Source organism: Eleginops maclovinus, chromosome 13 (assembly GCF_036324505.1).
Source record: "Eleginops maclovinus isolate JMC-PN-2008 ecotype Puerto Natales chromosome 13, JC_Emac_rtc_rv5, whole genome shotgun sequence".
NCBI classification, from domain to species: Eukaryota; Metazoa; Chordata; class Actinopteri; order Perciformes; family Eleginopidae; genus Eleginops; species Eleginops maclovinus.
This window is the reverse complement of record NC_086361.1, coordinates 18,267,245-18,282,967: the sequence shown is the minus strand read 5'-3', so window position 1 is coordinate 18,282,967 and position 15,723 is coordinate 18,267,245. Positions and strand designations below refer to the sequence as shown.

Below are 15,723 nucleotides of genomic sequence, written 5' to 3'. Positions count from 1 at the left end.
ATGCATTTGCATAATGTCAGGCTATTTGTCATCTGCCCCTTGCTGCTTGGTATCAATAACTGCCTTCTGTCTGTCACAGAATGTCTCTCCTGGCGGCAATAACATCAGCTCACTTCTGGAAATGGATGGAAGCTACACCTATAGCGCCTTCAGAATGGTATTAGATAACCACGGGTTGTCAACGGCTATGGCACTCTCAGTATCATTCCAGCTCAGAGGTGACAGGTCCCACGCACACTAGATCACCGTGCTGTACCAAAAGGTAATTATGCCTCCCCTGTAAATCTTCTCGATGGCTCGGAAAGTTAGATCATCTTTTCACACGCCTGCATGCGCACATATTGTCGGGGATGCACACATGCTTTATGTTGCTCGCACAGAAGCACAACTGGAATAACCGCTGTGGGTTCAGGTGGCCATTGGTTTGCCACATGGGTCACAAGTTTGCTGTGCTTTGCACGCCTGGTTACATCTATACAGTAGCTTGCATGCTATCCACCATGTTCACAAAATATTTAGAACATTTTTACATCACTGACTTTTGAAAAACGAAGCTAAAATCTTTTTCTCATCATTTAAACCAGTGGTTCCCAACCTGGGGGGCGCAGAGGTACTGCATGGGGGGGTGCGTGACGTTTGAGAGGAAAATGTAAACAAACATTGGTTGCTTTTTGTTATAATTAAATACAATTATGAAATAAATAGAAGTTATCTTGCACATTTTACCGAACCAACTACGTACAAATGGATGTTCTAATCATGCAAAAATATAAAATTATAGTTGGATCTTTGTCTTGATATTATTAGTTGAGAAAATGTAATGTTTGTGCAATTATATACAATTAATCTTAAAAATGTAGGCCGGAACCGGTTTAGGGGGGCTGGAAAATATTTCCAATTACCCAAGGGGGGCCTGACTGAAAAGTTTGGGAACCACTGATTTAAACCATCGCAGTCAACCAACGCTCTTTGAAGATATCTTTAAGAATGGTAGCTTTTGAAGCAAGGTCACACACATTTTCAAGAGGAGTGATATTGTTGGCAGTGACTCTGTGGATTTTTGCAACAAATTTCGACACATCGATCAAAATACCTGCCTTACAAATGTTGTGTAAGACCTCAACGTTGCAAACAAAACATTTAGCTAAAAACCGCTAAACCAAGATGTTCCTGTGTGTTCACAACAAAAAGAAATGTCCAGAAGATATGTTCTGATTTCTTGATAGAGTGAAAAGTGTGAAAAGTAAACTCGCTTTTCCAGCCCCAGACTGGAGCAGGGATCACACTGCAGTGCAAAGCTGCCTGAGCAAAGCAGTGGAACAATAGAATCTTATCATACAGGTGAATCATCTTCCTCCCAAATGGTTTCCTGAATCAAAAGCATTGCTCCAAACTGCATGGCAAAGCTCTGCTTACACAACAATGCAGGAGTTTTTGTTTGAGATACACAAACAGCACTTTTAAATACAACCACAGTGACCACACAGCATGTCAAACCTGTCACAGAGATTTGCATGCTGGAGTTTGACATTGCAATATTTGAAATCATCATGCAACTGGAACTTATACACACACAAGAACACACAAGCCTGCAGGGATTGTATCATACGACCATGGGCACAGGTGCACTATGGGATGCCTGTCTATTTTCTGCAGTTAATCGATCACACGTAGCCAGTGGAGCTTGACTAGGAATCACTGGGCCAGAGAGTGATGCAGACAGTCTGTGTGTGCGTGCCTATGCGTCTATGTGTGTGTATGTGTGGTGCGGTAATACATCTCCGTACTCCATTATCATCGAATTGCTCTACGACCACTCCAGTACTCCATGAGCCTTCTGAGACTGTCTCTAGCTCTGAAGCTTTTTGTCATCCGCTCATTCCCACATAGAGAATCGCACTCACGCCTTTCTCTCCTACACACACACAGTACAGTGTCCCACAACGGGTAGTCATCGGAGGAAGGGAAGGTTCTCTAGAGGTTAGCTAATTTGGCCCACTGGTGCTTTAACCACATCTCCCCTCGCTTCACTTAATCTCACATGCTCACTTGTCGCTCTCAACTTCCGCTCTCCTTCTAAAATATCCTGCTCACAAATCTACTCTGCCCTCTCTGCCGCTTGTCTCTTAACATCATACAACTTTCATGAGGTGCAGACAGAGTGATGGACCTTATTCGAAGCCGACCTTTGGCCCTCATTCTATCCCCTTCTAGGGCTTAAATCCTCTGGGATCTGTGAGAAGTAGGAGGGATACGTATATACTCTGCTGTACAGTAGTCTACATGCTGTATATATGTTTGATGGGTTTTTACAGCATGTGATTGTCTTTATCTCTCCAATATCTTCAAATCTCGAGGTTACCTTTAAGAAAAGACACTAGGTATTTTGACAGGCACCAGTGTTGTATCTCAGCTTGTTTCAGTGGTCTTTTTATAGTCCATCCATCAGTTTTGCGACTTTATTATAGGAATTTTAGTTCATTTCGGGACATGTTTCATTAGGTTAGGGAGATGCGTGACTTGACAAATGTGGGAACCTTCTGCATGAAAATGTATGCAATGTAAGTACATTCCTTCTAATGGCCATCAAAAGGAGTAGAATTGTATAGAAGTAGTAGGGATTTATTACCTCAGTAAACATTTTTCAAATAATTTGATGCTCTCAAACAATGGGTTCACGTCTTCTGCAATACAGAATGATGTTCATATTGCACATTATGGTGCAATTTAGAGTAGAATGAATGCAAAAACATTGCTATCACCACTTTTTGGACTGAATCACACACAACATGCGAAACATTTTCTTTATGTTAAGTTATAAATACATATTCTTTGTGCATATGGACGTAGAATAATTTGGAGTATATGCAGGCGTCAGAAAGTAGGTAAGAATGCTTAAACTGCACAATATTAAACATTTACAACAGAAAAAAAATAGGTTTATAGTTTTACTCGTAAAGTATTGCCAGTGTATGATGTAACAAGACAAAGAGGTCTATTTATTGCAAGGTACACACTATAACTTTTACTTTATTTTGATTTATGACATTTTTAATAGCATCAACAGGAAGTTGGCCCATGGTGCATTGCCTCTGAAATACTGCCAAGGCCAGGCAGTGTACTGTATAGCAATCCCTACAGATCTGCAGAGCTCTATTGAGAAAATGGGAATGGACAGCAATGGCAAGGTGTGTATGTCTGTGAATGTGTGTGTAGGGGCTTTTTCTGGAGCATAAAGGGGCTCAGTGCTCTAAGAGGGAGAGAGCCATAGCTCATGAGTACAGAATACTAATCCTGTTGCCACAGACACCCTGAGCAGAAACAGACACACACATGCAGTTTTGCTCCATTCATTTAGGAAAAGAATCACTGTAGTGCACAGCAAGCAAGTGGCATTTGTCACCACTTGTGCATGTGTTCATTGTGTTGGTTTAGGGTTATTAAAACACCTGTGCTGTACAGTAAGGCAACGCGGCGTGAAAATAAACACCTCTCCTGCCCCTGCCGCTAAAGACACACACACAAACTTCTCTCCGCTCTAATTACCAGGAAAGCAGATAGTATTCCATGAGGAAGGAATAAGTGCCTGTGTGTGTTTGCCTGTTAAGTGACGGACCGCTGGCTCCTGCTCAATGCAAGGGTGATCTGATCCCAAGGGTCCCAGCCAAATCCCAGTCCTTTCTCTAGGTTTCTCTCTATGTCCCCCCCCTTTCTTCCTCATTGTCTCCCTCCTTCTGCTTATAAAACACAATCTGTGTTAATACTTATTCACAGTGATTCCGTGGATTTACCGGTCTGTGTGAGTTTCCATGCTTTAGTGTGTGGGTGGGCACGGAAAATAATCTGTGATTAAGGTAGCAATATTTTAAATATGAAGACTTGCCAGTAATTACAATATGAGATAAAGGTAGGGATGCAGCAAACACTCAGCTTTACAAAATGCATGTATGATTAAGAGTTGTATAACCTGGATTGCATAACAAATGTGGTTTCAAGCTTTTGTAGAAATTTTAATAATGTAGATATGTATGTATAGCTGTTTAATGCCACCCACCACCACAACTTTAGGCCACTAGAAAATGAAAAGATAGAGTAAGAAAAACACTGCAGATGAAAAGAAATCTGTATGTGATGTAATACACAAAGCTACATTGCATGTGTATTGGAGTTACTGGACATTGCCTTGACTCCTGACTTAAAAAAAATATGACTGGGATATACATTGCAGCACCGAGTCCTTTATGGTCCTAAACCAGACCACTTCACAATCTAATACCATGCTCATACAGTACAACAGACATTTACTAAAGAGTGTCTGCAATTAGTGTTTGAATGCACAAAAAACTGATCTTGTGCAACAATAATTTTCAGTAGCGACTACAACAAATTCATCTCTTCATTAAATGCAATTGCAAAAGAAACCTGGCAATTTGAAATAGGAATTTTTCGGACAATCCATCCATCCATCTTTTCCCGCTTATCCTTATCAGGGTCGCGTGGACAATATGGTAGATAAAATGTGCGCATACTGTCTATTTTTCATAGCCATATTTCTGAAGCTAAAAGTTTATTTTTTTTTATGTAAGACGGTATTTGATTGCTAAACATTCTAACTGTCATAAAGCAAATCATAGCATGATAAGCAAAAGTGTAAGAGTGGAAATATCAACATACAGAGCCCTCTGATGAAGCTTCCAAATTCAGCCCCCTAGTTAATGTTTGCAAGCCAACTAATTCAATTAAAAGGCTGTAATGTGGTTACTGCAGCATGATGGATGAGCCAACACATAGAGGATGGTGTAATTTCCTTATAAATGATTGATGGATGATTGAGAAAAATTGTGTTAAGACCCTTCGCTACAGTATGTACAGATATTCCTTGGACGAATGAGCCGTCTACATGTCAACACAACCATTGACAGCTGATAGCAAGAGGAAACCAAAATCTGTTTCCTGATAGTTTAAAAGCTAACCAATCTCAACCACTAGGTTAAAAGAGGGACAGGAGGCATCCATCATCGGTCATGGTGACACGTTTACTGCAGTGCTAGCAGTGCGGTAAATGGCACACATGAAGGCAGCATTAGCACATGTATGTCAAAACATAATGTGTAAAACTAAATGCTTATATCGCAGAGATCAAACTCAATACAAATATAGCAGAAAAAGAACATATTGGATAAATGTTTGATAATAGCCACCCTTGGTTTATCATATTGGGCTCTTCTTGTTAGTTATAAATCTGACAATTAGCTCTGAAATCTCATATGTTTTTCTGACACCTGCTGTTGCAGTTGGTGAGCATTTGTCCTCCTGTGCTGTGTCACTGCTATACGAGTGATTTATGCATGAATCATAACTGGAAATTGGCCCACATCACAAAACCATCTCTATTAGTGTGATTTGATCCAATTCATCTCAATACAAAAACACATCACTCAAACCCGCTCTCAACAGATGTCTAGTACAGAATGGATTCCACATGATTCTTTAGGACATTAAAAGAAAATAAGCGCAAGGGTTCAACAGCAGTCCTTGCTATTGCTAACAGAACACATGTTATAATGGACATGTTAGCGACTCAATATGAACCACAGATTAGGCTGAGGGAAATGGCAGGTATTTGGTTATACTAGAAGAAGGAACCCTTAACACCCGGAGAGGGGAAATGTACATTCTGCATTTGACCCACCCTAGTGTTAGGAGCAGTGGGCTGCCATATGTACAGCGCCCGGGGAGCAGTGTAGGGAACGGTGACTTGCTCATGGACACGTCGGTAGCACTTGGTCTTTCGGCATCTTGGACTTCGCCACCACTGCCCCAAAAAAGTGTTGCACATGTTTTTTATAAGACATCATGACGGAAGTAGGTAACAGGGTTATTTGAAGGGAAACATTAATGTGTGCAGTACATTAAAAGGCATTATACCAAATGTCAAGGCATTACATCCAATAGTTCTCAAGTCTATTAGATTTTAAGTTAGATCAAAACCTTACCTAAAGAAAATGATTCTAAATCCAGTCTAGTGTAATCATAGACCATTCATATGGTTTCTATGTATGTGTACTTGGAAGGAGATTATGTGCTTCCTTTGTATGGATCAAGGTCAATGTGCTTCCCACATAAAGCACATACACCTTGATCTTTCCATTCAGTATAAAAAACACAAAGAGAGTCTTTATGTAGAAACCTTTCACTGAAGAGAGGTATAGTGTTTGGGAACACTATCTTCTTCTGCCGAATGTTGGGTAGTGATTATGCCGTGCTGCTGTTTCTAACTAGAATCATATTTTGGTCATTTTTTTGTGAACACACAGCATCCATCACTGGTCACATAGAGCTGATTGGCAAGGTTGAGGAAGGTGGACAAAATAATGTGTGTAGGGCTTACAGCTCAGCTGTCATATGCTGGTTATTGTGGAAAGCTGGCTTGACTTTTCAGTTTCAGAACTAGCCTTCCTACTGTTCAAACAGTAAGGGAAGTTTGTCTGACAAAACATTTAGGCAGTGGAGTTTTGCTGTAAATCAACCACAAGCTCAATTTGATGTTACTGACTTATTAAGGCTGAAAGAAAACCAAGGTTTTTGTAAAGGCAAAGAGGGAAAGGTAGCACAAAAATCAATACAATGAAAGTGTTACCATGGTGAGGAGAAGAAAATGAGTGAAAATGAGAAGGTGGTACACAGTGGTATATTTGGTTTTGTGTCAAACTAAATTGAGTGTCAGTTATGATGTGTGTCTGTGTTAGGGCTGTTGGAGGGTGAGCTCTGTTGATTGACAGGAGAACCTGGGGATCTTGTTTTTTTCTTCAGACCTAACATTCAGTCGCACAATCTCTGTAAAAACAAATATGTGTGTATGGGAATGATTTCACAGTATGTTGTTCCTAAGACTTACACCATATGCGAGGTTACAAATAATTGAAAAATGTGGCTAAATGTCTCTAGTGCTTTAAAATGCTGATCTATGAATTATATTGTGAGTAATACACATACTTAAAGTGACATCGGCATGTGTCCAAAGGGGTTTTTCTACTTGAATGCTTGATTTAGTAAAGACAAATATAAACAAATATGTGTATCTGATGCATATTCGTGTTAAAATAACATAAAAGCAAGCAGAGATACATTAACTCAATGAAATATATGGAAATAAATAGCAACATTGTTAAATATAGCATAATTTAGCTTGCATTGCCCCTTAATACCTAATTTATATGGAAATGAGTCAATGTCCATTTAAAGATAAATATGTGGTTCAACTCTGATCAGTGTCATGGAGTAATAGATTCACATATTTGATAGATAAAGACCTAGGAACCCTATGGCTAAAATTACAAAAATAGCACAGAGCAGACACTCCAGAGCAAATCTTCATAAAGATGTTTACTTTTTAAAGACTTACTTGTTGGGAGGGAGGTTGAAGGACAAAAAGAACTTTACTCTGAGTACCTTTTGTTACTAACAGATTCAACTTGAACAGACATTATGTCATTTCGGTTAACGTAATTGCATGCAAAGAAATGTTGGTCATTACCTGTTTGATGTATACAAAAGATACAGTATTATCATCAAACAAAACCTCCTCTGAGTCACGTTGTGACACCTGCAATGAGGATTTCATTGATACAGAAATGAAATGAGCCTTTTGAAAGTCAGTCAGTATAATGGAGAATTGTCCAACACAGCTCGAATCACAATAGGAAGATCAAAACTTTGCTGAGCAGTGTCTAACAATGGTTAGCCTTTGTGTCGAGCGAAACGTTCCACTCAAAGACAAAAAGAGAGCCGACTGTTAATCAATGACTGCGTCTTTCAAGCTGCACGACCTTCTCCTGTACTAAATGTCCTTTGGTAAAGGATACCCTCAGACTTTTCAAAATACATAGGCCCTTTTGATTTAATAAAAACGACTTACCTACCCGCTAAATATAAAAACACATCGTATCGATGCCCTTTTTTAATAATGAAAACTGAATAGAACAAGAGTTACACTCAAAGAATGAAAAAGCGCTTTTCATCCAAATCACTCAATAATCACACACACCCACACCCACACCCACACCCACACCCACACACACACACACACACACACACACACACACACACACACACACACACACACACACACACACACACACACACACACACACACACACACACACACACGAGAGCTTCAATGCTAGGTGCTCTCTCTGACAACGAGAGCAATTTGTGGTTCAGTAAATGTTTCTCCATGGATACTTCAACATGAAGACGGAAAGGGTTAGGGATCAAACCGCCAAAGCTGCGATTACATGATTTTTTATTGTTGGATTTATTCTGAGAGTTCACATGACAATTATGTTAAGGCTACACATATTTCCTGGCCTTGTTGTGCATCAATTCTCCAAAACACAATCATTTAGTCACATTTAATGCATCTAGTAAGGGCTGCAATCTTCATTTTACCCTTCCTGTCACACTACTTGACCAGAGAGACACCCCGATAATGTTGCTGTTTGGCAATCAGTAACTGAAAAGGTTTAATTCCAAAATTGTGAGCATAAACTTTTTTAAATAAGGGGGTCGTCACCTCAGAGAGTATCAGAATCTTTAAAATAATCACTTTGAATGTGCTTTATTATGTTGAGGCACTCCAGTCAGGTGTTCGCTTACATGCATTGAAAATGAAGAACAGTAAGAAGGGTTGAGTCAAAACATGAGCACAAGATTACTCTAAGTAAAAGGGGAGAGAAATAATTCAAGCCTTGCTTTCAAGAGCCTCTGACTCAGCAAGAGTGTTGTTTTTCTTTTTTAGAAAGGGAGAGAAGGGGGACAGGAGGAGGATGTGGGCAAGATACTGGCTCTCACCCTAAAAATGCAATGTTAGGTTTACAGTATTTCTGCTATTTTAGGGTAATTAGGACATGGGGGAATTGTTTTGAAGAAAACTGCCTTCCAAACTCAAAGGCTTCTTGTATCTTATCAAGGGATCTTTGCAGTTCACAACGGTGTCTATGAGTGTTGAAAGTTTCATCATAGAAAGACCAGCTGCTAACCAACATGTTAGCAACATCAGTGGCTTTGAGGTAAGACGGAAAAAAGGCTAACAAAGCTTCCAGCCAATTGGCATGAATTCAATATTCTCCTGACACTTGGCATTCATTTACCCAGCGCCTCTATCCTTTTAGCTTTTGTCTCAAGTATCAGTCCTACACCATGTTTCTGCCTCGGTCCCTCTTTCTCTCTGAGTGTATTAGATGATAAAATCCCCCCCTGCTGATTGAATCCAGAGAACGATAACCTTCCCCTTAGCAAGGTAAGACTCCCTGGAGCTCTCAGTATTTGTGTAAGTATGTTGTCAGTGTCTTGCAATAGGAATAACTGGAATCTAATTGGCGCGGTTCACTCTGCAAACATGCCAATAATCCACCAAACGGAAAAATATTAATAAAGTAATACAGTGAACTCTGAGAAACTACAACATCTCTCTGTTTATCCACGTACATTCACTTCTACATTAGTCTAATTTAATTACGTTAAAGGAAATACTCTGGTGGCGGTGATGAACTAAAACGGATAAGGAAGCTTAAGTACAAGCATTAGTCCATCTCTGTATGGATAAAACACTTATCTATGTTGCTTACAGGCACACACACACACTTATACACACACAAACACACATATTTATGCAGTTGCACGCATATTCCTGTGTGGTTCTGAATGTTTGCGAAGGGATTGGCTACCGCGTGTTCAATTCATTGATGTATGAATGACCCTGCACATCTGTGTGTGTGCATAGGTGTCAAATCTGATCTTGTCCTAACATTGTAAACAGACGGTTACACACACGCACACGCACACACGCACACACACACACACACACAGATACTGAAGTATGAGCCACACCTCTCGGCCACATGGGGGAATCTCTAAAATATAGATCAGAGGGCTGAATTTCTGACAGACATTTACAAAGGGCCACCTTTGAACTGTTGCATTTTTCTTTTTAATTAAAGGGCAACAAACAGAATCCAAATAATAAATTCTTTGTTAAAAAGAAGCACCTGACCTCCCTAAGGTCATATCAAAAGGCAACAAAACAAGGCAAATCTATATTATTTATAATTTGTATATTTGCGCCTGCAAAAATGGACGTACACAACTGTTTCTTTGAGGTTAAATGATGTCATGTTTTTTTATGTATCTGCTACCATCAGTGTAATCACTATAACACAAGTATGACTAAGATTAAGTACCTCAATATCGATAGTGAAAAAACACCATGTCACCTAAAATATCTGTAAAATACTGGAATAATGGATGATGGAGGAGTGAATTATTGTACCAGAGTGTGTTCATACACGTCTCCATCTTCACACCTCACTGGTTATACAAGGCCGTAAACGAGCTGGTTATAAGAGGGATAAGTGTGAGCAGTACTGTGAGCCATTTTGTTTGGTTGCCTCTTAGTGAAATGCTCTGGGTGAATGTTAGCTCCTTCTAGTAAGTAAGCAGGGATGTTGTGTGTGTCAGGCTTTTATTTAAAAAGGTAAGAATGGACAGACTGAGGCTGTAATGCATCATCGCTAACAATGTAGGAGCAATGAAGAGTTTTCCGTCTTGGTTCAGACTAAAGAGCCTCTGTGTTAAAAGCACAACTCAAAACCCTTAGCCAGACTTTAGAGCCATATTTAGCTACGTAAGTCTGCTTTGTGGACACACTATGTGCGGTTCGAAAAGCACTTGTATTTGCGGCGTGAATATGACACAAAAATAACAGCCAACTATATCGGCAGTGAGTGGAAGCAGCTCCCACTGTGCACACACACACTAGCCCGCTTTCGCACATCCACAAACACTTTTATTCTCAAAGTACTAACAAATAAAATGGGAAATGTTAACTTTTAAAAGCAGGGAATTGAAATCCTTTTCTAGTATTGGTATACGGCGCAACACTTGGTACTATTTATAAGTTATATCCATCTATAGGGCATTAATCAAATGTTCAATAAGAAACACTCTGATAATGTTTGACATAGTCCTACCTTGATGAACATCTCGGGGTGCTATGGCGATTGCTTCATTGGAGTGCAGCTCAGTGACGCAGCAGTCATCAGGAACAACCGAGCCATTGCTGAAAGTGTGGGGCGTCTCCGGGAGCAAGGGAACAGGTGGTGCCATGATGTTGTGGTTTGGACAGATACATCCCGTCTGCGTCATCCCACAACCATCTCCGTCAGAAACCTCCTGGTCTCCATTGTGACCTGTGCGTAAACACTCCTCAAACCATCTGCAGAGCACGCCGCAGGTAAACTGACTGGAGTTCTCGTTGTTGATGAGCAACACCTCTACCAGCCTCAGCTCCAGTAATTCCTTAGATAACTGAGGCTCGTCTGCAGCTGGATGTCTCGTTAGACATAGCTGGACAAAGTTCTTATCAAACTGTAGGAAGGAGTATGGTCCCTCTGAGTTGGATGGGCTACCACAGAGATCAACGGTTTCCTGATCCTTGGCAGCGGCTGTTTGTAAGTGAAGGGGACAGCTTTGATTGGCAAGGTGGTGATCAAGGGAGAGGAGCATGGGGCAGTGTGTCCGGCAGATGATAGGGTGCCGGGTGAAGCGGAGGTAGAGGGAGTACTTGGTGGGATCAGGGTTTTCCAGGGACCAGGAACAGCCTGGCGCCCTGGAGGGAAAGAGCTCCCTTAGGGAGAAAGACCCATAGAGCACCCCAGCTACAAGGCTGGAGCATGGTGAGGAGATTGGCGAGGGGGCCCCCTCTGCCCCGGTGCTAGGGACGCCGTCGGCAGCCCCATAAGCAGCCTCAGCCAGGGCAGAGAGAGGAGCTAGTGTGAGGGCAGACAAGGCAGCCAGGGCCCCAGCCACAGCCAGGAGAGAGGACAGCACAGACAGACACACCCCACCAGCAGTGTTCATCCTATGACATTCGTCCTGCAGAGGAAGAGAGAGCAGAGAAGGCGGTATTAGACACATCAGGAAATATCTTCAACTCAATAAAACCAACATAACAAGGGCAAAAGAAGAACTTAACAGTATTCCAGTTCAACTCGAGACAAAAGAATCATGTCTGGTTGGAATTAGGACACGTTTCTGCCTCGCCTCAGAGTATAACATAACCAAGTTTACAGCAGCAGTTCTCATCGAGTCGTTCTTCAAACGCACACATAGATATGCACTGCCAAAAACAGAAACACATCCCTGCTGGGCTGGATTAAAAAGGGTTGATGACTTGGCTTTTGAGACATGCACTTTGGGGCCTGTGCTACCCTTTCCTGCTGATACTTGCCAACAAGCACACAGGCGAATGCACGTACACAAAGACACACAGCACCGCCTGCCGTGCAGCTCCCCCAAGGCTCTGGCAAACTATTACCATCTCCAACACAGTAAGGGTCCACCAACAGCCTGATTTTCATCACACAATACACACACTCCTGACACAAAACCCATAAACAGCATATACATTGCTAGAGTACTTTGCCTGAAGCTACTTCAATACCCACCAGATTTTTGTATACCCCTTGTGTCTGCTCCATCACCTGAGAGTCGCAAGTGGTTCTGCATAAATGTAGTTTGAGATGAATCTGTGGGAGACTGGAAATGTTCGCTGTACTCTAGTAGCAACCCTATGTCATGATACCCAGCCAACCAGATGGTATATACTGTAGTTACTGTAACCTGGTTATGGTTGGCTGTTTATCTGTCTATGCTTTATATGTTTAAAGTTGTAATGACATCTAAAGGAGCACTCAAAGACCAATCTGGGTTTATTTAATAACCTAATAAAACATTTAGTAACAAAAGCTTCTCTTAACCTAAAGCAGTAAGGGGTATACATTACTCCTCTTGCTAGTTAGCTAAAAATGTTAAAAGGAAGCAAAGCTATTACACATTGATTGTCTACTGTCCTCACACTACCTTACTTATTTGGACAATACAACAAGGCTCAGATTCAAAACAATTCATGCAGATTTTGGTAAGATTTTCTCTTGTTCCCGAGGTCAAGGTCAAGTAACATGTGAAGCAGCCTCGAAGAAGCAGGTGTGTCCTTTTAAGTATTCCACTTCCCCAAAGCCTAGGTTAATGAAACGCAGCAGCAGCCTGTACTTCACAGGATTTATCCAGGCCTGTTAATGCTCTAAGGCATTAGACATCTACAGTAGTCTACAGGCCCTAGATAACAGTGGCTAGGAACTGTGGTTACTTTACCATATCACGAGATGCCCCACAAAGGTTGGACATTAAGAGGCACTTGGGCTTTTAGGAGGGTGGTGTTAATGAGAGCTGGAAATACATGGAAGGCAGACTGCTGACGGAGGGAGGCTACAAAGCAGGGGAGATGGACGAGGTAATTATTGCAATTATACTGGAATTGTGAAAATATGTTATAAATGTGCATCATTTCAGGGTAAAATGCATCCTGCCGATGCTGGCTCAGAGTGATAAACAATGCAGAAAAACGGTTTACTGTCACGCTCAAGGACGGTACATATGCACATAGTGTTTCTGATGGACACAGGTTGTCTTTTGGCAGACATTAAATGTGTAACACTGAGTTCACAGGATGGTTTGTGCAACCTCTAATTAACCTTGCTGAGCAAAAGAAATAGTGGAGTATATGAAGTAAAATTAGTAGAGCTGAATGATTTTACAGTGCTGCTAAATTGGGTGGCATGTTAGTGAAACGAGTTGCTCAAAAGGAACATTTTAAGTGAGGATTTCTTCCTCGTTATTTGGTAAGTGAAGTAGATGTCAGCGTAGGGTCATGATTGTAATTCAGACCACAATACATAAAGACATTGTAGTTGCTTTAACTTATCAGGCAGTGATTATTGTGGGAGAAAATTCTACTGTGAGACAAGTAACCATTGAAACACCTTATGTCCTGACCTCTTTTTTCAGATAATTTATCCTGCTATTATTTCTCTGCCTTTCTGTTTCTGCTCAGACTTGGCTTTCCTTTACAGAATTCTCACCTGCAGATTTTTTACTCTGAAAACATGACATAAAGGCTTTTTGAATAGCGTTGGCTCTGGCTGCTGTGACACTTTGACAAATGCATGGCACTGTTGGGAAAGCTAATGTAGCATGTTGTGAAATATGCTCAAGGACATCATGTCGTCTGGCATATGATGGGGTTATAGACTTTGTCACTTGAACACGCTCAGATACTTTCAAACAAATATGCTACGATATAACATCCATACAGGCTCCATCGCAGCCACTGGCACATATCCCGCTAACAATGTGTCACTGAACCGTTAAATCCAGGGATTCACTGTGGATGTAATGCAATATTCTGTAGTACAGGATATGACAAATAGCGTTTCTCGTTTTCCCCATGGGACAGAGCTTATTCATATCAGGTATATGCTTTAAAACGTGTTTTTTTTTCTCTTTACAAAGAATAGAAGTCTATCCCGACCTATCAAATGTGTGGATGGATGGCGTTATAAGCCAAACCATGCATAGGTTAAACCTTCCGCATATTTCACGGATGAGAATGAGTCAGAAGCGTTAAGCAAATTGTTTTTGGGACAATGGACAATGAATATTCATAGATCCACAGTCTGTGCAAGAGAAGGCCCTAAAGTGCTGTCTTCATAAGGCCATTCTGTCCCACTTCACTCCAAAACAGCACTTTACTGTCGGCAACCATAAATATTAATTAGCTTTGCTGTCTTCCCTTCCCCTTCCACCTTGACATTAATTTGATCACAAAATATATATATCCCTCATTCTTTTTACTCCATGTCTCATCTCGGTTTCATTCTACAATGCAGTGAAGTGACAAAGTGACTCGTCCTGATTTTGTCCCTACTGTAAAACTCATTCAAGAGAGAGAGAAAGTGCTGGTTAAGGACTGGAAGTATCACTGTTTCCAAATAAGGGATATTTAACCAATATATGATAGCATTAAGTAATACACTCTCCTTAAAAATGTTTTGTGTACCGAAGCAACTTAGCAACAAAAGTCCTCTTGAAATAAAACTTTCAAAATGTCTCCCTTCTCTGCTCTGCATTTATTCAGCATTCGAACAGACTCTGAGACTAAATAATGTTTACTCTAAGTTCTCCCCTACAGCAAATGGGAACTATCACCAATTATATTATAAGCCCCACAGTGTTGGTATACATGCTGAAAAGTTTTAACAGCTTTGGTTGCGTTTCTGTAATGTGCTTTGGAGTGACTGCATAATAAAGTACCCGCAGACTGAACAAACGCACCCCTGATGAAATCATAATGTTGATATTCAACCATTTATGCTTAGGAATTAGGCAAATCAAAACCATGACCACAGGAAATTCAGAACATTTTAAAAGTATAAAAGATGTATCTAGTTAATCTTTAAGCAACGACATATTTCTAACTGCTGTTAAAAGGCATCTGATATGCTTTCAAAGCCATAGATCAGCGACTCACTTGCATTCTGATCATATTTCACCATATTCAACATACGCGAAAAACCAACACAGCCCAAGAGGGTTTATACACGGTTATGTTACTTGTTTTTATCTTTGTGAGCTGTAAAGAACAGACAGACTTGCTATCGTGTATAAATGCTTTTTAACAAAGAGTGGTCTTTTTTTAGATTCTAACTCCCTGTATAAAGTAAGCTATGGAAGAATCTTTTCATGAATTGCTATCCGTGCATTGAAGTTCCAGTAAACCTTTTTGTTCCGGCGAAATAAAAGAGGGGAATAGCTTGTGGGAAACAG

The 15,723-nt window shown here is 40.7% G+C and overlaps 1 protein-coding gene across 1 annotated transcript in view; it reads right to left on the bottom strand.

The window, feature by feature from the left end:
• Positions 1-11,928, bottom strand: part of adgrb2 (adhesion G protein-coupled receptor B2) — a 133,412-nt gene extending 121,484 nt beyond the window's left edge. The window contains exon 1 of the mRNA XM_063899841.1: positions 11,031-11,928. Within this exon, the coding sequence (XP_063755911.1) occupies positions 11,031-11,919 (889 nt within the window). The 5' untranslated portion in view covers positions 11,920-11,928. The remainder of the gene's footprint in view (positions 1-11,030) is intronic.
• Positions 11,929-15,723: the final 3,795 nt, after the last annotated feature.